We start from the raw sequence: 23,839 nt of genomic DNA, 5'->3' as shown, positions 1-23,839 counted from the left end.
CAATCATTCAATTCAACCTGCCAGCGTCTCCCTCTGCTCTGCTGTGTTTTTGACAGAGAGGTGAAAGTGAACTCCATTTCCCATGTTTCCCTGCCACTCAGCTGTATAGACAGTGGTCATGTTTATGTAGTTCTAAGTAAATATGTATCAACCGATCAGTGCTGGCAGACGTGTGTGTGCTCAGGGTCGCTCGGCCTGACCCAGGGCAAACTCATGCAGTCATACACACACACACTCAAAACAGAAAGAGCTACACATTGTTTAGTTGAGAATCTGAGCTGTTTGTCCGGATTCTTTCTCCAAAAATGAGAAGTACAGAGAGGCTGAGTGTGTGAAAGCAAGAGCGGTAGCGAGAGTGTAGGAGCATGAGAGAGGGCGAGAGACACTTACAACCCATTAAATGTGACATTTTTATGGTTAGAAGCTGAATTAAGTGTATGAAATGTGGCATAATCTTAAAAGCTTGGTTCCAGGTTTCTCTTGGACGCCCCCAGCCAGCGCGTGGATGTGTTCTGTTCCATCACCAGCTCACCTGATGTAACACCATTAAGCACTGATTCACCAAACCAGGTGTTGCATGAGAACTATACCTAATGCTAGACTCCATAAGAAGAGTTTTGGAGATGTTTTAATGAACACAGTAATAGAAAAACACAGCTTTCTGTATGAATGTGTTTACTGAGTAAACAGACACTGCCCAGATAAGAAGCTTTTAAATCTAATTTTAAAAGCAGGGGGGCTAAAACCTTTGCACAGTACTGTGTGTATGTGCTCAGTTGATCGACAGGCGGGAACTGTGGTGTTGTTGTGCTGCGCTAGCGGCTGTATTGTAGCTGCAGTGAGGCAGTAGTGTAGATAATGGAGCTGAAAGAATAACATTAGTCATACATCAGGCTGAACTGAGGCGCGCTTGTTTTGCTCTCATTCTGCTGTAATTTGTATGTTGGGGTAAACAGCAGAGGCTTCCTGTGCCATGTTTCTATTCACACGCTCCAGACCAGGCTGGGCCTGGACCTTGCCGGTGGCTCGGACTCTGATTCGCCCCTCGGCAGAGGTTCCCAAGTAGAGTGTCGCTGAGAACAATACAGTTCAGAGGTGTGTGTTCCAGCTTGGGGTGTGATTTGTCACCCCTTGTTTGTTTGTTTGTCATGTTGTTGTGGGACGATTGGACATGGGGGCGTCTCCATGGTCGCACGGGTCAGAGTCTGTAAGGGGATAGGGTTTTTCAGAGTGCATGTGGGTGTAAAACATATCCAGTTTGTTTATCTGATTTCCAACTACATGTCTGATGAATCCAAACTACCAGTGATTCCCAGCTATCCATGTGATTCCAAACTACACCTCTTATTCCAAACAACTCCACCACACGTGATTTTCAACTATATGTCTGATTGCAAACTACACCTGTGATTTCTAAACTATCTGGAGCTTTGTTTTCAAAACATTCCAAAGCTTTGATTCCAAACTAGGTGTTTAATTCCAAACTATGTCTCTGAATCAAACTATTGATTCCAAACAACTCTGATTCCAAACTACACCTGTGATTCCAAACTACACCTGTGATTCCAAACTACACCTGTGATTCCAAACTTCACCTGTGATTCCAAACTTCACCTGTGATTCCAAACAACTCTGATTCTAAACTACACCTGTGATTCCAAACTTCACCTGTGATTCCAAACTTCACCTGTGATTCCAAACAACTCTGATTCCAACAATACCTGTAATTCCAAGCCTCACTTATGATTCTAAACAATTTTTGCTTCCAGACTTCACCTGTGATTCTAAACTTCACCTGTGATTCCAACCTTCACAAACAACTCTGATTCCAACAATACCTGTGATTCCAACCTTCACTTATGATTCCAAACAATTTTTGCTTCCAGACTTCACCTGTGATTCCAAACTACACCTGTGATTCCAAACTACACCTGTGATTCCAAACTTCACCTGTGATTCCAAACTTTACCTGTGATTCCAAACTTTACCTGTGATTCCAAACTTTACCTGTGATTCCAAACTTCACCTGTGATTCCAAACTTTACCTGTGATTTCAAAGTTCACAAACAACTCTAATTCCAAACTTCACCTGTGATTCCAAACAACTCTGATTCCAACAATACCTGTAATTCCAAGCCTCACTTATGATTCTAAACAACTCTGATTTCAAAACTATCTGGAGCTTTGTTTTCAAAACATTCCAAAGCTTTGATTCCAAACTAGGTGTTTAATTCCAAACTATGTCTCTGAATCAAACTATTGATTCCAAACAACTCTGATTCCAAACTACACCTGTGATTCCAAACTACACCCGTGATTCCAAACTACACCCGTGATTCCAAACTACACCTGTGATTCCAAACTACACCTGTGATTCCAAACTTCACCTGTGATTCCAAACAACTCTGATTCTAAACTTCACCTGTGATTCTAAACTTCACCTGTGATTCCAAACTTCACCTGTGATTCCAAACTTTACCTGTGATTCCAAACTTCATAAACAACTCTAATTCCAAACTTCACCTGTGATTCCAAACAACTCTGATTCCAACAATACCTGTAATTCCAAGCCTCACTTATGATTCTAAACAACTCTTATTTCAACTATACCTGTGATTCCAAACTACATTTTTGCTTCCAGACTTCACCTGTGATTCCAAACTTTACCTGTGATTCCAAACTGCAAGTCAGATTCCAAACTGTACATGTGGTTCCAAACTACATCTCTGAATCTACACCTCTTATTTCAAACCACACCTCTGATCCCAAACTGTAGCTCAGATTCCACATTATGCATCAGATGCTAAACTATGTGCCTTGTTCCGCATTCTGGATTTGATTCCTCATTCAGTACTTTGAGTATGGGTGTAAACTGTGTGTGTGTGTGTGTGTGTGTGTGTGTGTGTGTGTATAAGCACATTCTGCATTCTTTCTCTGCTGCTGCCTCCCTCTCACACTGAAGAGGAACATTTAAAACTGAGGAAACTGCTCTCAGCTGAGACTCAGACTCCAGAGACTCAGTGTGTTTATTTATCATTTATATGAAATAAAAAATACATTTAAACATTAAAACACCTGATCTCTCTGTTCCGACTGTAGAGGAGCAGCACAGCACCATCACACATAGGAACAGAGCAGCGGGATTAAAACCATGTGAGAGAAGTGTACACGCGTGTGCGTGCGTGCGTGCGCGCGCGTGTGTGTGTATGTCCTACTGACCCATATTATTCCTCTTTAATGGAGCAGAGCTGCAGTAGATGAGAAGTGTAGGGTTGGGGGAGTCTTCCGCTCACCTGCTCTGATTCCTTCACCTTCTTTACTGTAGGAGTCCTGAAATACCTGTGAAAAAGGCCAGAGTTCAGCACAGACGAGGCCAGAATCACTTGCGTAGTAACCATGGTGACTGCAGCACTACCTAGCACTCGTCCAGCGGAGACTTTCACCACAAGAACACTCAGTTGTTGTTCTTAAAGAGGAATTCCACCAGTATTTTAAAGTGTCTGCATTATTAAACAGATAAGATGTAACACAGCTGCTTAGAGAGGATCTGGTCTGAACCCTCCGTTCCAGAGAAACGTACCCAGTCAGGATTGTTCACAGCGGTGATGAAGTGAACCAGACATCTGAACCTCTAAAAGCACCCTCTCTCAGTTTTTACACTAAATGCTTATGAATATACACCAGTTTCTCAAACATTGTTTATGAAAGTTTTGATAAAATGCTAAAAAGCTACACTATATGGACAAAAGTAATGGGACACCTGCTCATTTTTCCTGAAAACAAGGATAATAATAATAATAATATTTTTTGTGGGAGTAACTGTCTATAGTACAGGGAATGCTTTCTACTACTACTGTGTGGAGCATTGCGGTGGGGATTTAATTACATTTAGCAACAAGAGTGTTAGTTAGGTCAGGATGCATAATCACCACTCCACCTCAACCCAAAAACATTGGATGGAGCACCATCCATCATTCCAGAGAACACAATTCCACTGCTCCACAGCTCAATGCTGGAGGGCTTTATACCCCTCTAGCCCACGTCTGACATTAGGCATGGTGCCAATAGGTTCATGTTTATCTGCTCCTGAGTCCTATTCTATTGGCAGTACCTCTGTACTTGAACTAAACAAGCTTTGTGTCAGCAATGTGTGCAGCTGCGTGCATTCATTAGAGAAGGTGACCACAAACATTTGGACATGTAGTGTATCCCCAATAAACTGTTTGTTTTGTATTTCCCTCCCAGTGGTTTTCCCAGTAATGAAGATCATTAATACATGAATCTAGAAAAATATGGAAGTAATGAATCAGATCAAATTATCAGGATTATTACAGCTGTGGAAATGACCAGTGTGTCCACTGGCAGTTTATTTAATATTCATTTACACATGACTGACCAGCCTACAGTAAAACCTTTTCCCAGTCTGCATCTGCATGGTGTGTTTGTGTGTGTTTGTATTTTATATGGAGTTTTATGGGAGAGGGGGAGGAGTCTACGGTGCAGAGAGCAGGGAGAGACAATTCATTTACCATTTAATTTATTACCTACCGTCCTGGTCAATGCTGTGTGTGTGTGTGTGTGTGTGTGTGTGTGTGTGTGTGTGTGTGTGACCCTTGAGGACAGTTCACATTGAGAAAAGGTCATGACCTGTATTGACAACGTGATTACTCTCTGTCCCTCCTCCACTCCACTATTAACAGTCTTTCCTGCTTTGTGTGTGTGTGTGTGTGTGTGTGTGTGTGTGTGTAAAAATAAATATGAATTGTGTCTACAATGTCCAGAAAATGTCATATTTAAGTTTGTGGAGGATAACATCTGATGATGATGGTACTTCATGTTTAAGCTTGTATCTGTTGAGCAGATTAGCAGCACCTGCATTGAGGTTACTCTGGATTTCGGGCTGGTTTGAATATCTGGGATTGTGTGATTGAGGGTTTTGAGGCTGTTCTGAGTAAGTTAAGCTGTAAGCAGCTCTCTCTGACTTAATCACTCATTTGTAGGCTTTTTTCAGGTTTCAGAGCTCCTGTTTGAGATCAAACAGCACACATGTCTGTACTCCGCTCAGGCTCCGTCTGCGGCCTGCAGAATAATCACATTCGGGTGTATTTTTAGTCGCATCCAGACCCTGCTATTATTACCCAGAGAGATACAGAACGCTCTCTGTAAAGTTCTGCTGGGAGTCCAGTGCGGGAATTCAGCTCAGCAGAGATCTGAAGGCTCCTTTTTAAGTGTGTTTGTGACGGATCCATTTTTAGTGTGTTTCTAATGGATCCTTTTTTAGCAGCTCTCAGAGTCATGTTGGTCTAAACATTGACCCCCTGCTCGGCCTAATAAATGTCCTTGAGTGTGGTCAATGTGATTTGTGGTTCCAGTTGATTCAACAATAAGCACATTTATTCAGATTTACCACAAAGAAGCTGTTACATCTATCAGTCAGGTGGTCTGATAAAAACCCTGAGGTAGCTGCAGGATGTGAATCTCTCCTGGCCTTAATTTTTTACACTTCTAGCCAGTCAAGTGCTTATCTAGTAGTGATTCCTTTTTCAGAACTGTTAATTTACATGAATCGTTTTAACTGATTCAGTTTAATTTTAGGGAGCGGGACTTCTCATGGACTAGATAGTACAGTGCCACAGTTTCATTCAGGCAAAGTTTTGAATTAATTCAATCAACAATTTAATAATGTCCATTTAAAACAACAAATCAGACATCACTCTTCTCCAGGCTGATCCAGCTTCTGTACCAGTGTGGGAACAACATGGTTTAAACTCATATTAGAGAATAATACATGAAATGTCTGCTTTTTCTGCAAATGTTCATTTAAAATAAACCAAATTCTGTAGAAAAGCATCATTTATTTATTTTCTGCATGAGACTCCGGTCAATACTACATCAGTAGTTGGAAAAACAAGCTTTAAAAATATGCAGTTTTTATAATTCATTGATCTAATGATTCTAAAGTAGCTCTCCAATCTCTCTCTCTCTCTCTCTCTCTCTCTCTCTCTCTCTCTCTCTCTCTCTCTCTCTCAGCCCATCCTGAACCAGGCAGGTCTACCCCAAGGCCCGTCGGACCATAAGGTTGTCGTGGTAACGGTGGACAACTGTGACACATCAGTGGCTCTACGGTTTGGTCATGTGATTGGCAACTATTCGTGCTCGGCCCAGGGCAGCCAATCAGGATCCAAGAAGTAAGAGCATGCTCTGTTACTAGTTTGTTTGCTTGAGCCACAAATCTAGCTCCATCCACTCAGTCTGCCACAGTTTATCCCTGCCCATTGATACTGCAGTCCTCCGTTCCGAATGCTTTTTGAATGAGGCTCAGCCAATTGGAACAGGGCTCATTTAAATATATCAGTCTTTGTGGAGTGGAGCTCAGAGGGAATTCTACAATATAAGAGACGTTTAGCATATGTGCTTATAAAAGCTGCTGTTTGCTGTACAATACAAATTGAATAGACCTGAACTGAAGTGAATTAAATAAAACTGAACTTCCTCTTCCTGCCCAGGTCTCTGGATCTGACTGGTCCTCTCCTGCTGGGCGGAGTCCCACGGCTGCCTGAGGACTTCCCCATTCAGAACAGGCAGTTTATTGGCTGCATGAAAGACCTGCACATAGACAGCAGGAACATAGACATGGCTGCTTACATCGCTAACAACGGCACACTGCCAGGTAAGGGGGCAGCACACACATGCACACACAGCATAGATATTCATACACTTTACTGCTGAACCTCTCTCATAATATTATATAATGTCTAGATATATACACATATAGTACACACGCATGCACACACTGTGACTGATATATGTAAATTAGCACTGTTATTATTGTTATCATATATCTGCTGTATGCAGAATGGACGGGGCTTACCTGTTGTAGCCAGAATAGATGGAGCTATACAGCTGTAGACTATATTGGTTGAGCTGAACTGCTGTAGGCCAAATGGGCACGGCTAAACACTTGTAGGTCGATTGGGTGGGGCTAAACTGCTGTAGACAGAATGGGTGGGGCTCAAGGTTGGATAAGTGGAAATGGAAACAAACAAAAAAATTATTTCAACAGTAAGTTTGTTTTTAATAATTATAAGCCCTTTAAGATGCTCCAGTGAATTCAGGCTGAATGATCTAATGACCTTCAAGGCCAATTTCACCTACTTTCTGCTGTAGCTGTGTGGCTGTAGGTAACTGGGACATGTGTGTGTGTGTGTGTGTGTGTGTGTGAGTGGTGTCCTACATTAAACATCCTTCTCTTTTCCCAGGATGCTCAGCAAAGAGACAGTTCTGTGTGAATAACCCATGTCTGAACGGTGGAACCTGTGCGAGTCTCTGGGGCTCCTTCAGGTGTGACTGCTCCCTGGGGTTCGGTGGACGCAACTGTGAGAAAGGTGAGTAAATATGTTGAACTTTTCAGTGGGGCTATATTACTGTAGACTGAGTGGGGAGAACTACACTGCTGTCGGCTGAAGGGATGGGGCTGAACTGCTGTTAGCTGAATGGGTGGGGCTAAACTATTACATGCTGAATTGGCGGGGCTGAATTGCTGTGGGTTGAATAGGTGGGGCTAAAGTGCTGTTGGCCAAATGGGTGGGGCTAAAGTGCTGTTGGCTAAATGGGTGGGGCTAAAGTGCTGTTGGCTAAATTGCTGGGACTAAAAGTGCAGTGGTGGCTCAGCGGTTAGAGCGCCGGGATATCGATAACAGGGTTGTGGGTTCGATTCCCGGGCTCGGCAAGCTGCCACTGTTGGGCCCTTGAGCAAGGCCCTTTACCCTCTCTGCTCCCCGGGCGCTGGAGTTGGATGCCCACCGCTCTGGGTGTGTGTGTGTACTCACTGCCCCTAACACATGTGTGTGTGTTCACTACCGGATGGGTTAAATGCAGAGGACACATTTCGCTGTACAGTGCACATTGTACAGTGACAAATATGTGCACCTTTACCTTTTTAAACTGCTGAGGGGGCGGGGCTAGTGTGTGCTGCTTTAGAGAGTGCTGAGTGTGTGTTAGCGCTGTGATGCTGATGCTGTGTGGCTGTTTGCAGTGTTGTTGTGAATTCTCCATATGCCAGAATCACATTTGCTTAACTCAACTGCCATCTGAGCGACGCTGCAGGAACCCACAGTCCTACAGATTCAGGGTCTGTGTGTGAGAATGTGTGTGTGTGTGTGTGTGAGTTTGGATGCATGTTTGTGAGTGTTTGTACCTATAAGTATGAGTGTGTGTTTCTCAGCAGTATCTGTTACCACACAGTGACACCCAGCAGCATTTCTTCTCTGTAGTTTGTAAATTTGAGAAGGAAACAGGAGAGGGTCTCTAACGCCTCAGCAGTTAGCATCAAACAGCTAACCGAGGGATGGGCGTGGGGGTGGGGATGTGTGTAGAGTGGTAAAATATTCACACACCATCTCAGAGCCTGGATGAAGCGCTGAAAATTTAGCTGCAGTTGAATCTCACCAGATTAATCACACCAAATGAATCATGGATTCATTATGAAATAATCTTCTAAAGCATCATAAATCAAATCATTGCGAAAATTCAAATACAGTCAATCGTTTGCCATCAGTTTGTGATCTTGAGTTGTGGTGAAATTTGAGGTTTCATATTGGATTAAATCGCTCGCTGAATTATTGAATTAAACTGAGTTGAATCATCGCAGTATGAACTCTTTTGAACTGCTCTGATGGTTTTCAGCTGTTCTGCCTTTATAAGCTCTGCTGAGAGTCACATCATCCACCCACAGCTTCACCGGCTTCAGCAGTTCCACACACACCTGAGTCACCCTTACAGAGCAAAGCGGTGTAGGTGTGTGTGTGTTCATACGTATAAAAGGCAGGTTACTGTAGAGCATCTCCAGCACAGTGCTGGTGTGTTTGAACCCGCTGCACACACTCACCTTCTCCATCCTTACTAGCTATTATAGAATGTTTTGCCATAAAGGGAGGGGGTGTACTTTAAGCACACACACACACACACACACACACACACACACACACACACACACACACACACACACTTTGCCTGGGAGAACTGGGAATGTAGTGACAAGTTTAAATGTGTGGGTGGAATGAGAGAGGGTAAGTGAGTATATGTGTGTGTGTGTGTGTGTGTGTGTGTGTGTGTGTGTGTGTGTATATATATGTATCAGTATCTCTCTTCCTCACTCCTCTCTCTATAATTGACTCCATTCTGTCACCTGTTCTGTTACAGTGATGGCCAACCCTCAACGTTTCCAAGGTAACAGCCTGTTGTTATGGAGTAACCTGGCTGTCGTGGTAACCGTTCCCTGGCACCTAGAGCTGATGTTCCGCACCCGACAACCAACCTCATCCATCCTCCACATAACGACCAGCCAGCATCAGAACTTCACTATACAGGTACACACACACACACACACACACACACACACACACAGACACACACACACACACACACACACACACACACACACACGTTCATGGTATTATAAAGTATTTGAGTTCCCCCTGCTGGTGGCCTGTGGTTTGACACTCAGTTAAATTATGCTGATTATTGTTTTTCTACAAATTGTTAGTTTAATTAAATAAAAGATGGTAATTGATAATCATGGGCATTTTAAAACACAGTACAATTACATGTGTCCCTCTCTCACACGCTCTGTCTCTCTCTCTCAGCTGAGAGATGGGAGTGTGGTGATGATGCTACAGCACGGTGAGGACTCTGCCGTTTCTCGGGTGGAGGATGTGTCTGTAGATGATGGAGAATGGCACCACCTGCAGTTGGAGCTACGTGGACCAGCAGGGGGAACTGCATCATCTGAGGAGTACAAAGCAGTCCTGACCATCGACCATGGGCTTTACACGGTGAGAGAAAACAAATACACACCAGCAATACATCATGTCTCATTTGACAATTTGAACTTTTGGATCATGTTTGAAACTATGCCATATTCACTATATAGTGCACTACATCATTTGAGCACTACATAGGGCAGTGCACTACATGGTGATTAGGGAATAGTGTCAGACATGCCCCAGAGTGGTGCACTAAATAGTGAATAGGGTATAGTTTCACCCTTTTCAAGATGTATTGCATTTTGGGACATATCTGAAAAAACCCTGCTCACTATATTGTGAATTATTTTTGGGTCATGTCCGAAACTATGCCTTATTCACTATGTAGTGCAACAGTGTTCTGCGTAGTGTTCCAGCATAGGAAATAGTGATTTGGAGCATGGACACGCTAGTTGGAGATCATGTAGGTTAAATTTGCAAATACGTACTAACAAAGTGTGTGTGTGTGTGTTTGTAGTCATCTATGGAGGTGGACAGTAAGCTGAATGGAGTGAAGCTGAAGACTCTGAGTGTTGGAGGTGTTGCCACGGGCAACAACAAAGTTCTGCATGGATTCTATGGCTGTATACAGGTACAGCTAATCTCTCTCTATTTCTCTCTCTCTCTCTATAAAAAAAATAAATTAAAATAAATATATATATATATATATATATATATATATATATATATATATATATATATATAATGCATGTTGTAAGTGTGTTGTTTGTTTGTTTGTTTGTAGGGTGTGTCTGCAGGTCCTGTCTCTCTGAGTGTGCATGATGTGTTCAAGCTGAACGTGGAAAGCGGCTGCAGTGTGCCAGACCGCTGCAGCTCCAACCCCTGCCCCGCACACAGCCACTGCACCAACCGCTGGGACACACACACCTGCACCTGCCACCCAGGTATGTGCTCCGCCATAGCCTTTATTATGATTCTATAATTTCTTAAATATTATACAGGTAGAATTAATATACAGCAGGTGTAATATAGGTGTCATGGTAATGTTATGTGTATATATATATATATATATATATATCATCTCACTGCAATTTCTGTGAAATTATCATATTAAACGAAATGTTTTCGATGTTCCTGACAATCAGGTTACTATGGCAACAACTGCACGGACGCCTGTGCACTGAACCCTTGCGAACACCAATCCGCTTGTAGCAGAAAGCCAAGCTCTGCCCATGGGTATGCCTGTGACTGCCGGAGCAGCTACTTTGGCCGCTACTGCGAGAAAAAGTGAGATGTGTTCAAGTCTTGTTTGTGGTTCACAGTGTGTGCATATACATATTATATAATACTATCCAAATGCTCTCCCATACTGAGTACCATGATTTTTATAATGAAATATGCAGTTAATCAGTATTCTGTAAACACTGATGATATCCACAATAAACCCATACAGGCATATTGTGTATCACAATAACAAAATTGATCACAATATGATAAAATATTGTCATATTGCCCACCCCTAAGATTACCCTATAATCTGTGTGGCTGTAACTGTGTGTGTATGTGTTTAGGACTGATCTGCCTTGTCCTCGTGGCTGGTGGGGTTATAAGACGTGTGGTCCGTGTAACTGCCCGACTGATAAAGGCTTTGATTCAGACTGCAATAAGACCAGCGGAGAATGTCGCTGCAAGGTAACTAATACACCCCCCCTACACACACACACACATATATACATTCACACAAACGTACATAACAAATAGCACTAGTACTGATAATGCTTTGGAATATTAGACAGAAATATTAGAGTAATACATAAATATTTAACATTTAGAGATATCATATAATTTAAACATCTTTTAAACTGAAAAGTGGTGTGTATACATTGTTCACGTGTCTTTTACATGCCTTCATTTTGTACTTTTCCTCTCTCTTGTGTGTGTGACTGTGTGTGAAGGACAACCACTACCGTCCAGCGGGCAGCGAGGTGTGTTTGCTGTGTGATTGTTACTCTGTGGGCTCATTCTCCCGTGTGTGTGAGCGAGAGAGCGGCCAGTGTCAGTGTAAGCCAGGGGTCATAGGACGTCAGTGTGACCGGTGCGATAACCCCTTTGCTGAGGTGTCGGCCAACGGCTGCGAAGGTGAGAGGTCACTGCAGAGGTCATTCTGCAACTCTACAAACCCCCGAAAATACAGGCCAGTCATTCATTATTAAGAGTGTACCTCTCTCTGACTGTCTGTCTCTCTCGCTTTCTCTCTCTCAGTCATCTATGACAGTTGTCCTCAAGCGATTGAGGCAGGGATCTGGTGGCCCAGGACTAAGTTCGGCCTGCCTGCAGCCGTGCCGTGCCCTAAAGGATCCATCGGTACATACAAACATCATGTCTAGCGCTTTAATGCTATACCTTTAACTTTCACTTCATTTAACCCTTTAACCCCTTAATTCAGAAGCGCTTATTACACACTATTTCTCAGTATTTCTCAGTAGCTATAGGCACTTCTGTACAAACTGGTGGGGCTGTTCTTTTGTAATAGAAGTTTGTAATAACACTTTTGGCTATAGGCTGTTTAAGGAGTTAAGGTCAAGTATATCGTGTTTGATGCATATTTTATATATAATTATATATATAATTTTATATTTTTTTCTTTTTGATTATTAATTAAAATAAATAAGATAGTTAATTCATAAAATCTTTCTGCCATTCTGGTGGATTGTCTTAAAAGCATAAATGCATAGATTTTCACATTTGAAATTACTTTTTTTAGATTAAGGTGTTAGACAGGTTTGTGTTCTATGTGTTTTAGTTAGCTAAAAAACCCAGCTGTGAGCATTACATCTCAGATGCATCAAATATGACTGATACAAATTAAAAATCATACATTAAGCAAAATCTCTCTCTCTCTCTCTTTCTCAGGTACGGCTATCAGACACTGTGACGAGCATAAAGGCTGGCTGCCTCCCAATCTGTTTAACTGCACCTCCGTCACATTTGCTAAGCTGAAGCCGCTGGTGAGAGTCGGGCTGTCCCTTCTTTATAAACAGACTGTGAAGTTTTTAAGCACTGACGGGTTTAGGTGTAATTTAAGTCATCCTGAGTCTCGTTTTTGTTTTGTCTCTCAGTCGGAGCAGGTGGGCCGTAACATCTCGATGCTGGACTCATCTAACGTGCAGCAGACCGCCGCACTGCTGTTTAATGCCACACTGCACACACCTTCCTACTACGGCAGCGATGTGAAAGTGGCCTACCGCCTCACACAGGGGATACTGCAGCACGAAAGCACGCAGCAGGGGTTCAGCCTGGCTGCTACACAAGACGTTCACTTCAATGAGGTACACACACATCATTCATATATAATATAATAATAATAATAGATATGCAGATTTGTACAGGAGACACTACATATCGTGCATGTGTGTTTGTGTGTGTATGTTTAGCATCTGCTGCGTGTGAGCAGTGCAATGCTGGCAGCTGAGACACGTCCACACTGGGAGCAGATCCAGCAGGCTGAGGGCGGAACGGCCGCTCTACTGAGGCACTTTGAGGAATACACGCACACACTCGCTCAGAACATGAGGAGAACCTACCTTAGCCCCTTCACCATCGTCACTCCTAACATCGGTGCGAACACGCTTCAGTGTTGATGATGTGTTTTCTGACACGAGGACTGAAGTATATTAGCTTAGCTAAAAACAGCCATATTGAAGCCTTCATTTTGTTTTGTTTTGTTTTGTTAGCCTGTTCAGAACTAAACGTAAATTAAATCACATCACCAGATATGTGATGTTTATATTAAGCCTTTGTTTTTTCTGCAGTTATCTCCATCGATCGATTGGATAAGATGAACTTTGCAGGCGCTAAACTGCCTCGTTATGAATCCCTGCGCGGGCCTCGCCCTGTCGATTTGGAGACCGCCGTCACTCTCCCAGATTCTGTCTTTATTCCTGCTGCCGAGGGCAAAGGTCACCGGCATCACAGTGATTCGATCACAGAGGTCGCCAGGAACCAATCGGTAAATCGGAAAAAACGGCACCCGGACGAGCGAGAGCAGGACGCTGTCGCCAGTGTGATCATCTTCCACAGCCTGAGTTTGCTCCTACCCCAGAGATACGATACAGACAAGAGGAGCCTGAGGTACACACACACACACACACACACACAAATGAACATATCCCATATATATCCCATAGTATTTAAATGTACTATGTAATATGTCCCATATATTTGTGTGTGTGCCTGTAGGGTTCCTAAGCGACCAGTGATTAACACCCCAGTGGTCAGTATTACGGTGCATGATAATGAGGAGCTAGTGCAGCACGCACTGGATAAACCAATCACTGTGCAGTTTCGCCTTGTCACCAGTGAGGAGCGCTCTAAACCCATCTGTGTGTTCTGGAACCACTCCATCAGGTGACTTTATTGTTCTGTTTTTCATTATTAAATATTAAATATGTTTGTATGTTTGTCTAATGGTGATCATGCATTCTTTATTTGACAGAATTTATAATGTATAATCAGTGTGTTTATATACATATATATGTGTGTATAGTGTGGGTGGTCCCGGAGGGTGGTCCTCTAAAGGCTGCGAGGTCGTGTTCAGGAACAGCACACACATCAGCTGTCAGTGTTATCACATGACCAGTTTTGCTGTGTTAATGGACATTTCACACAGAGAGGTGAGTGCGCACACACACACACACACACACACATAAGTATTTAAATACATTAATAATATGCCCCATATGTATTACATTTATGTAAGTACCTATATACATTAATAAACTTCTTATGTATGTATATATATATATATATATATATATATATATATATATATATATATATATATATATATATATATATATATATGTACTTGACATGTATTATACATATGTAAGTATCTTTATGTAATAATATGTCCCATACCTATTATATATGTATGTAACTATGCATATGTAACATTTACCACCACACTGCAAGAATCAAATTGCATTGTTTGAGATGTGATCTGAATAATTTCCAGGTGAATCATTGTGAGATTAGAGGATGTTTGAGGTTCACTGGTGTGTGTGTGTGTGTGTGTGTTTGTGTTTCTCTCAGAACGGTGAGATTTTACCCATAAAGCTGGTGACGTGGAGTACAGTGGGCGTGACCCTGTCCTTCCTCTTTCTCACTGTGGTCTTCCTCACCTGTCTGAGGGCCATGCAGAGTAACAGCACCAGCATCATCACCAACGGAGCCTTCACACTCTTTATTGCTGAGCTGCTCTTCATCCTTGGCATCAACCAAACAGACAACCCGGTACAGAGTTGTGCGCCTGTGTGTGTGTGTGTGTGTGTGTGTGTGTGTGTGTGGAGGGGGGGGGGGGTGAATATAACAAATATAATGAATGTTATTTGTGACATTTTTTTCTTTCTCTCTCTCTCTCTCTCTCTCTCTCTCTCTCTCTCTCTCTCTCTCTCTTTACAGTTTGTGTGTACAGTTATAGCCATCCTGCTGCAGTTCTTCTACATGTGCGTGTTCTCCTGGCTGTTTCTGGAGGGGCTGCATGTGTACCGGATGCTGAGTGAAGTTCGAGACGTCAACTACGGCCCCATGCGTTTCTACTATCTCATCGGTTGGGGTCTGCCTGCTATCATTACTGGTGGGTTTTCACACATGCACACAATACAGTGTCATATGTTACCATTATCTGAAAAATCCAGTGTTCTTTAATCGGATGCAGTAATACATTTTATACTGCTGGGCAGCCTGCATTAACCTACGTAGACAACATGGACTCTGTTGCAGATGAACGCGAGTTATGTAAAATTTGCTTTGCCATCAGCAGCCAGAGCCCGAAAAAGCACAATTGGCCATGTTGTAGATCACCTGACATGATAGGGGGAGTCCTATTGAGTGGTGAGGGGGTGGGGTAATTGGCAAAAATCAAATTAGCTAAAATCGGTAGGGTGGGGTGTAGGCTTTCTTGGGCATACTTCCCCAGGATAAGTTAAAAAGGGCTTAAAATTCCAAATAAGCAGCTCAAATAATAATAATATTAACAATGTGTGTGTGTGTGTTTGTGTGTGTGTAGGTCTGGCAGTTGGTTTAGATCCCGAAGGTTATGGAAATCCTGATTTCTGCTGGCTCTCTATGTATGACACTCTGATCTGGAGTCTAGCCGGACCCATCGCTCTCGTTGTGGCTGTAAGTGTTACATCCCTGCTACACTACATCACTAATCTATCTATCTGTCTGTCTATCTATCTACAAAATATGGACAAACGTATTGGGACACCAACATTGTATTGCTTATTTATCAAGGATATTAAAAAAGAGTTTTGTTGGGGCAACTGTCTCTACTGTCCAGGAAAGGTTTTCTGCTAAATTTTGCAGCATTGCTCTAAAGATTTGATTGTATTCAGTGACAAGAGCATTACTGAGGTCATTAAGTTAGATGATCCCCACCCCACCTCATTCCTAACTCCTCAACTCATCCCAAAAGGATTACTGAGCTCCATCATTCCAGAGAACACAGTTCTACTGCTCCACAGCTCAATACTGTGTGTGTGTACATTTGCACATTGGAGTTGCAACGGGTGCAACATAAAATAGTTGAATGCATTTATTAGAATGTGTGTGTGTGTGTTTTACAGATGAACCTGTTCCTGTATATTCTGGCCTCCAGAGCTTCCTGCTCTCTCAGATCAAACAACTACGAGAAGAAAGAACCACCAGTGTGAGTTGCACCTCCACTATCACACACACATACACGTGTGGTTAATAATGCCCACTTACCTTTAGTTTCTATACATTACACTCACATCCCCAGTGCATTTCTGATCTACCTGGCATAATAATAGAGGAGTGAATTCTGTGACTTCTACACACAACTCAAGTCATCAAAAACACTCACCATTAAAATACACACAAGACTTTAGGGGAAATCTACTGGAACCTGCATAGACTGTCCATGTTACGTTTTACCTTGTTTTAGACTGTGCTCAGCTGTGTTCCAGTTCACCATCATCTCTTTCTCTCTCTCTGTGTGTGTGTGTGTTTGTGTAGGTATGGCTTACGGACAGCGTGTGGTGTGTTGCTATTGGTAACTGTGACGTGTCTGCTGGCTCTGCTTTCTGTAAACAGCGATATGATTCTATTCCACTATCTGTTTGCTGCCCTCAACTGCATACAGGTGACACCATCACTCTTTTATTTATCTTATTTACTTTATAATAATAATATTATTATCATTATTATTATTAGTTGTAGTAGTATCTTAGTATTCACATAAGATACAATTAATAAAACAAAATGAGCATAGCATCCATACAGAAACAGTGGAAATAAGGATAATTCAGCAGGCAACTGAAAACAAAATGTTATTTTCAATTATGTGTTTTTTTATTACTTGTTTATTTATTTATTTATTTGTTTGTGTCTCTATAGGGTCCGTTCATCTTCTTTTTTAGAATCGTGTTTAATAAAGAAGCTCGCAGTGCGATGCGCTACTGCTGCAGCAAAAAACGCCCGGAGCACATCATCAAATCCAAACCTTCAGTTAGTAGCAAACACACACACACACACACACACACACAGTCATACATACATAACAGAACAATAACAGAAATGTTATTGGTTGCGACATCACAAGCATAAACACATACCAGTATATGGACAAAAGTACTGGGACACATCTCTTAGTCATTGAATTCCCATGTCTTCCTCTCGACCCGAGAGTTTTTCCATCCCACTGTTGCCACTAGCTTGCTCAAAAGAGGCTCGGACCCGGATCTCTGTAAAGCTGCTTTGTGACAATTGTTGTAAATAGTTCTGTATAAAAAAGTAATTGAATTGAATTAAATAGTGCATGAAATTCATCAGCCCTCTGCTGGCCATGTTCCAAACCTGCTGTTAGAACTGCAAAGGTGGACCAACTCCATATTAATGCCTATGGGTTTTGAAAGAGAAATGAAAAGCTCCTGTAGGTGTAGTGTAATGTGTAAGTGTCACAATACTTTTGTTCATATAGTGTATATTTACCTAGCAGTTTCAGATTACATTCATATGTCAGTGTTCAAGGTACAGCAACAGAACTGTAAGGGATGAAAAGAGGTCGGTATAGAAATGATAGAATATGACTGTTTCTGGTTTTCTGTTAGTGGAGCTCACATGATCACAAATAATAATAATCTTTCCTCTTTCTCAGTATACCTGTAGCAGTAGTTATGTGGATGGCCGTCTGTACCACTTGCCCTACGCTGAGTCCAGTGTGTCTCTGAACGGAACTCTGCAAAGCGCCAAAAGCCAACACAGCTATGTACCATTTGTGCTCAGGTACAGACACACACACACACATACTTACACATACTTACACACACACATAGTTCAAAGCAAATTTTTTATTGTTTATGTGTTTATGTTTTGTTCAGAGATGATGGGGGTTTGAATAACAGTCGAATCGCTCTGGACGACCACAGCTTCCACGAAACCAAACCACACCCAGACGGTAAGGTCAATACAAACACACACACGCACACACAAATGCACACACATAGAGACAGAGACAACTAGATAATAAACAATATGTGTGTGTGTGTGTGTGTATGCAGATCACGACTCTGACTCAGACAGTGACCTGTCCGAGCTGGAGGACGACCAGAGTGGCTCGTACGCGTCCACACACTCCTCAGACAGCGAGGATGAGGAGGGTCCTTACCCGAAGGAGGAGTGCTGGGAAAACCTGGCAACCAATACAGCCAAGAGAACACAAGGTAAAAATACACACCTCACGCACTTCACAGCACTGCATGTAGGCTGAATGAGTGGGGCTAAACTGCTGTAGACTGAATAGATGGGGTTAAACTACTGTAGGCTGAATGAGTGGGGCTAAACTGCTGTAGACTGAATAGATGGGGTTAAACTACTGTAGGCTGAATGAGTGGGGCTAAACTGCTGTAGACTGAATAGATGGGGTTAAACTACTGTAGGCTGAATGAGTGGGGCTAAACTGATGTAGGCTGAATCGGTGAGGTTAAACTGCTATAGGCTGAATGGGCAGGGCCATAATGATGAAGGCTGAATGGGTGGGGCCTTTAATCTCCCATATTACTGTTATTTGAGGTGTGTATCTGTTTGTGTGTGTTAGACTCCAGTGGTGGTGCCCCCTGCTGGCCAGGTGAGGGTGAAGCGGGAACCAGGCTGAGGGTGGAGACTCTGAGCCACCCAGAGGAGAGAACGGAGGATTATGGGAAAGAAAACTCACTACCGCTGCTGCCTAGCTTACACAACCCACACACTCACCCACACAAAGGTAAAGAGACACTTAACAATTAACAGTACACACACTTCATTACCAGAAACACACACACACTCCAACACACACTGACCCTCCACTAAAGTGTGTGTTTTGTCACTCAGGCATCCTGAAAAAGAAGCCGCTCTCTCCGATCGCAGAGAGAAACGGTATCAACCGCATCCATAACCAGTTGTCAGTCAACACCTCAGGCCCTGCCTCATCTCGAGGCTCCTCCTCCAGTGAGGGGCAAAGGGGTGGGGCCAGGCAGGACCAGTTGAATGGAGTGGCTATGAGCATAAAGACGGGAACGGTGGATGACGACTCTTCAGGATCCGAGTGAGTGCACGACTCAGCGTTTGATAGAATTTTAAAGCGGAAGTTTGTTAAAGTGTCTAAATGACAACTTGCCCCCAACCTTTACTCCGCAGCATAATCAGCCAGGCAATATTCAGTGTCTGTTTTAGTTTTACACTGGAGCTAATGTAGCTAAAATGTAATGGAAGCTTGTATACACCAGTTAGCTTGTTTTCGTTGCATTGTTGTATTGGTCTTGTAGCTGCTACACATAGATAAAGCTTTGATTTATCTGAAGGTAGAACTTCATTTCCACCAAACTATCGCTTTAAAATACAAGTCTCTGAATATCTGTAATTGTTTGTTTCATTTTAAAATCCAGTGTTTTCAGTAGTTTACATGTTCTGAGTATACGCTGATTTAGATCTTGTGTAAAACTGTATTAGTCCGGAGTTTGTTGCTAAGCATCGACTGTGTATGTTTTCCTATGCTATGTCTCACCCATGTGGCCACTGTGTGAACTGCATCCCAATCTTCTCATTGTAAAGGCCTATTCACACCAAGATGTGATTTTCAAATCGTAGTGGAACCTCCACACCAAGTCTGAGCCTCATTAGCGAGAGTAACTATAGTTCATGGTTCTTTATGGACATGAACAGACTAGGAGGCTCCTAGACAAAAAAAAGCTACATAAAGTAGCTATAAAGCTCTTACTATCCTCCCCAAAGCCGTTCAGCTCTGCACCACCATATATCTTCATTAACCTCTGCATTTTTATATTCAGCATGTTTTTTCATAAAGCTTTTGTCTTCTGCTTCGAAGATGAGCTGTTCTGCTGCCGTCTGGATGCTCATTTGTTTGATCTGCAACTTACGCAGTCCCTCAGTTTCAGACTCAGAGTGAAACACATCATTAATATACCTGTGAAAAGGCCTTAATGCTTCAGACTCAGACAAGCCTGTTGTCTCTCACTGACCCTCGACTGCATTTAATCACTAGCAGAGAAAACACACATTTAACAGAGAGAGCCTTTATTAGAGTAGATGTTAGAGGAGCTGTAGTTCACTATAGAGCACTAATCCTCTCCTCCCACTTTTCTTTCTTCTCTCTCCTCAAAAAAATCATAGATTTTTATTTTTTAATTTCCATCATTAAAAGCATGTGATATTTTATCTCCTGATTGGACCAATCATCTGTCAGTCATCTCATGTTGATTCAGTCATAATAGCATTGCTTTCTAATCACAATCATTCTCTCTCTCTCTCTCGTTTTCTTTTTCCTCTTCTCTTCTTTCGTCATTTATATTTTTCCTGCGTCCCCTCTACCCCCCACCCCCACCAGCAGTTCCCGCCAAACTGCGATGTGATTGGCCTGATGACTGGAGGAGTGTGTCTTTGCAGGTCTTAAATCCGCATGCTGGCCTGTCCATCATCCGAAGCCCTTCCCACACCACATCGGGACCAGTGAAATGGGGATGGCAGAGCGAGTCGGTGAAGGAAACGGAGGTGCTGAATAATCCCACAATTTTCCTGTGTCTCCTAACGGATTACTCCACTGTGCCAAACCCCAGACATCTCACCACCGAGACTGCACTGACCGTGATGACCACACCTCCTTATGTTTATGTTTGTTTACATACTTGAAGTGATGCACTTTTTTTTTGTTCCCCCTGCCCAGCAGGACGTGACTTTGCTCAAACGAGACTTTTTTTTCTTCAAAAATAAAGACGCTGATTTTTCACACACACAAGCGTCTTGATCTAGACTGCCGATTTTAACGATATCAGGGAAATTTCCTTTATAAAGCTAAAACAGAACTGTAGAGCTTCTACTGTCCAGCGCTCAGAGCCAGCGCACCGATATCTACTGAAATCCTGACCTGAAGATCACAAACACAGGAGACGTCAACACACTGCAGAGCTTTCACACTGTAACGGAAATCACCCTCTACAGGCCCCACCCACTAATGTGAGCTTCCTTAGTGACTGTTGTGAAGTTAGGCAAGCTAACTTCTCAGAACTCAGAACCCTGGTACAAATCCTATTCGCCCTAAAGAGAGACTGTAGCTCCACCTCAGTGTATATCACAATACCTTCATTTAATAACAGTCGCCATGGAGAAATACATCAGTGGGTGGAGCCTATGTGGAGGCTTCTTTTGAGTTGACAGACTTCATGAAGAAGTGAGACTGGAAAAGACTGAAGGTTTTTATCATACTCCATATCCTACACTGTTTCACAGTCTTGAACACCAACACACTCACACTCTTGCGGAGTTATGATGCCTTCCCCACCACTCAGCCTTCATTTTATACCATCAATAGAGGAAAAGAAGATGAAACACTGAAATCTTTGATACACTGGTGACTTTTTTTTTTTTTTTTATTGTTATCGGGAGCTAATTTTATACGGACGTTAATGAAATGCTCCCGATTTTAAACATTTCGTCTGAAAGATTTGCCTTTTATCACTTTTACTCAACAAGAACAAACGGTTTTTGTATTTTATAGCGTAGAAATGAAGGATGATGGGCTTTTTTGTAAAATATGTCAGGATGTGTGAATTAAAGTGAGTTTTTGAAACTGTACAGGCCTGATTTAAGAGTGTAAATATTCTGCTAATACTTCAGAAACAAACAAACAAAAAAAAAACATACTAAATATGTCACTCCTGCTGTTGTTTTTTAGATGTTGAAGTAGTGACTTTTGTTCTGAACAATGAGTTTAATTCAGGAGCAAAATCTCAGCTCAGCGTGTTTCTTACTCATTTATTCATTGTTCTGTCACTTCTAGCAGGTTTATACATGTAACTGACCGGTCAACACAGTGGCTTTACACTGATCAGCCATAACTTTAGAACCACTGCATCGTGAAGCAAAGAATATTGATGATCTGGTTCCAGTAGCTCCTGTCAAAGGGTGGATAAATTGTGCAGCAAGTGAAAAGTCCGTTCTCGAAGGTGCTGTGTTTGGAAGCAGGAAACTGGACAATGGGTGAAATAACATCTGAGACACTTTGACTGTGATTGGTAGTTGACTGAGTGAGAACATCTCCAAAACATCAGGCAGGTCTTGGGGGCGTACCCCCTATGCAGTGGTCAGTATCTACCAAAAGTGCTTCAAGGATGGACGACTGGTGAACTGCAACAGGGTATTGGGTGTCCAAGGCTCCTTGATGCTGATGGAGGCCGTACTGCACAAGTGACAGGAACTAAAGGGCAATCTGCTGCTAATGCCTGAATGTGTCCATATACTACCGGGCACTTTCAGGGGTCTTGTGGAGTTCATGTCGCTATGGATTAGAGCTGGTTTTGCGGCGTGAGGGGGACCTACACAGTTTTAGGCACATGGTTGGCTGATCAGTGAATATGGAAGCTCATTCTCACCAGGTAGACGGGACAGTCTCCTCAGTTTCTGAGAGTATGTCAGTTTTTATCATCTTAACTTGTTTACTGTGAAATAATTTGATCTGGTCACTTGTTCACCATGTCAAATTAAAAGGCAAAAAGTGGTTGTATTTGTATATTTCTGTCCCTGGGGAAAAATAGCTTCCATAGCTAATGTGTTGGTGTGAAAAAGCTAAAAACTGGTTGCTGTGAATTTCAGTGTTCTGTATTAGAGGGCAGCTGCTGTGTATTTGCATAAATGTCACTGTTCTTCAAGCTAACCTGCTTTTAGCTAATGAAAACGATCCACTTTATTCCAAAGGACTAAAGGAATTGCTCAAACATGCTAACATGGCTAACAACAAGAGGCCAGTTCATTCGTAAAGGCTAGCATTAGCAATTTGATTGAACTGTTTCCTTTAAGATTTTTTTTTTTTTTGATGATCACGCAATAAATAAAGCCCGTCTGGTCGTTTAGCTGAACACCAAAAGAAAATGGAACCTCTCGTATTTTCTCTAATCGAAGTCTTTCCATTCTAAAGCAATCAAGGTCAAGTTAATATGAGAGAGATTTATATGTTAAGGTTTGGATCTAGAAAACAAGTGTAAAGCTGCCTAGCCACTTTTTTTTATCCAGCAGATTATAAATAAATATAGGCAATACATAGCATGAAAAGTGTGTATTTAATGTTAGTCATCACCGTCATATCAAACCTTTTCGTTTGGAACTACATCTAGTCTCATTAACATTCACTTAAAGCTAGGAACGACGTTTCCTGCGTCCTAAACTGACCATCCCAGAGATGTGTGCTTTTATCACGTTTGTGAAATCTCATTAGCATCTAGCCATAATTGTTTACTTGACGGCTGCTGGACAAAAAAAAAAAAAAAACACCACACTGGGCAGCTTTAAAATGTGCAAATGCTGATTTCTACCCTTTGTGGACTGTTGTAAATATCTGTATTCTAAATCAGTCATTTTGGATCAGGCCTGCTGTTGGAGTTCAAGCTGAACAGGGTCGAGACACCGCCTGTATTTTTCTATGTGGAAATGCTTTGTAAATGACCTCGCCAAACTGGTGTAAAGCTAAATTCTGTTTTTAAATATATGAATGCTTTCAACTA

The 23,839-nt window shown here is 42.2% G+C and overlaps 1 protein-coding gene across 3 annotated transcripts in view; it reads left to right on the top strand.

Annotated features, from left to right (window-relative positions):
* Window positions 1–23,839, top strand: part of celsr2 (cadherin, EGF LAG seven-pass G-type receptor 2) — a 67,150-nt gene extending 43,311 nt beyond the window's left edge. The window contains exons 7-35 of one of the 3 annotated variants that reach the window (XM_072665642.1): window positions 6,031–6,188; window positions 6,507–6,670; window positions 7,260–7,385; window positions 9,202–9,368; window positions 9,645–9,833; window positions 10,282–10,395; window positions 10,549–10,708; window positions 10,910–11,051; window positions 11,336–11,456; window positions 11,720–11,903; window positions 12,027–12,128; window positions 12,678–12,772; window positions 12,884–13,093; window positions 13,199–13,382; window positions 13,577–13,895; window positions 14,004–14,171; window positions 14,311–14,437; window positions 14,859–15,059; window positions 15,228–15,402; window positions 15,835–15,947; window positions 16,397–16,479; window positions 16,809–16,935; window positions 17,190–17,300; window positions 17,950–18,077; window positions 18,173–18,249; window positions 18,353–18,514; window positions 18,889–19,053; window positions 19,161–19,374; window positions 20,733–23,839. In XM_072665642.1, coding sequence (XP_072521743.1) covers window positions 6,031–6,188; window positions 6,507–6,670; window positions 7,260–7,385; window positions 9,202–9,368; window positions 9,645–9,833; window positions 10,282–10,395; window positions 10,549–10,708; window positions 10,910–11,051; window positions 11,336–11,456; window positions 11,720–11,903; window positions 12,027–12,128; window positions 12,678–12,772; window positions 12,884–13,093; window positions 13,199–13,382; window positions 13,577–13,895; window positions 14,004–14,171; window positions 14,311–14,437; window positions 14,859–15,059; window positions 15,228–15,402; window positions 15,835–15,947; window positions 16,397–16,479; window positions 16,809–16,935; window positions 17,190–17,300; window positions 17,950–18,077; window positions 18,173–18,249; window positions 18,353–18,514; window positions 18,889–19,053; window positions 19,161–19,374; window positions 20,733–20,739 — 4,293 coding nt within the window. In that variant the 3' untranslated portion in view covers window positions 20,740–23,839. Of the gene's footprint in view, window positions 1–6,030; window positions 6,189–6,506; window positions 6,671–7,259; window positions 7,386–9,201; window positions 9,369–9,644; window positions 9,834–10,281; window positions 10,396–10,548; window positions 10,709–10,909; window positions 11,052–11,335; window positions 11,457–11,719; window positions 11,904–12,026; window positions 12,129–12,677; window positions 12,773–12,883; window positions 13,094–13,198; window positions 13,383–13,576; window positions 13,896–14,003; window positions 14,172–14,310; window positions 14,438–14,858; window positions 15,060–15,227; window positions 15,403–15,834; window positions 15,948–16,396; window positions 16,480–16,808; window positions 16,936–17,189; window positions 17,301–17,949; window positions 18,078–18,172; window positions 18,250–18,352; window positions 18,515–18,888; window positions 19,054–19,160; window positions 19,375–20,673 lie in introns of all 3 variants that reach the window. The other 2 variants (XM_072665641.1, XM_072665640.1) reach the window with 2 other exon arrangements.

Source organism: Salminus brasiliensis, chromosome 21, assembly GCF_030463535.1.
Source record: "Salminus brasiliensis chromosome 21, fSalBra1.hap2, whole genome shotgun sequence".
Lineage (NCBI taxonomy): Eukaryota > Metazoa > Chordata > Actinopteri > Characiformes > Bryconidae > Salminus > Salminus brasiliensis.
Note: the sequence above shows the minus strand (reverse complement) of the source record. Positions and strands in the feature narration are given on the sequence as shown.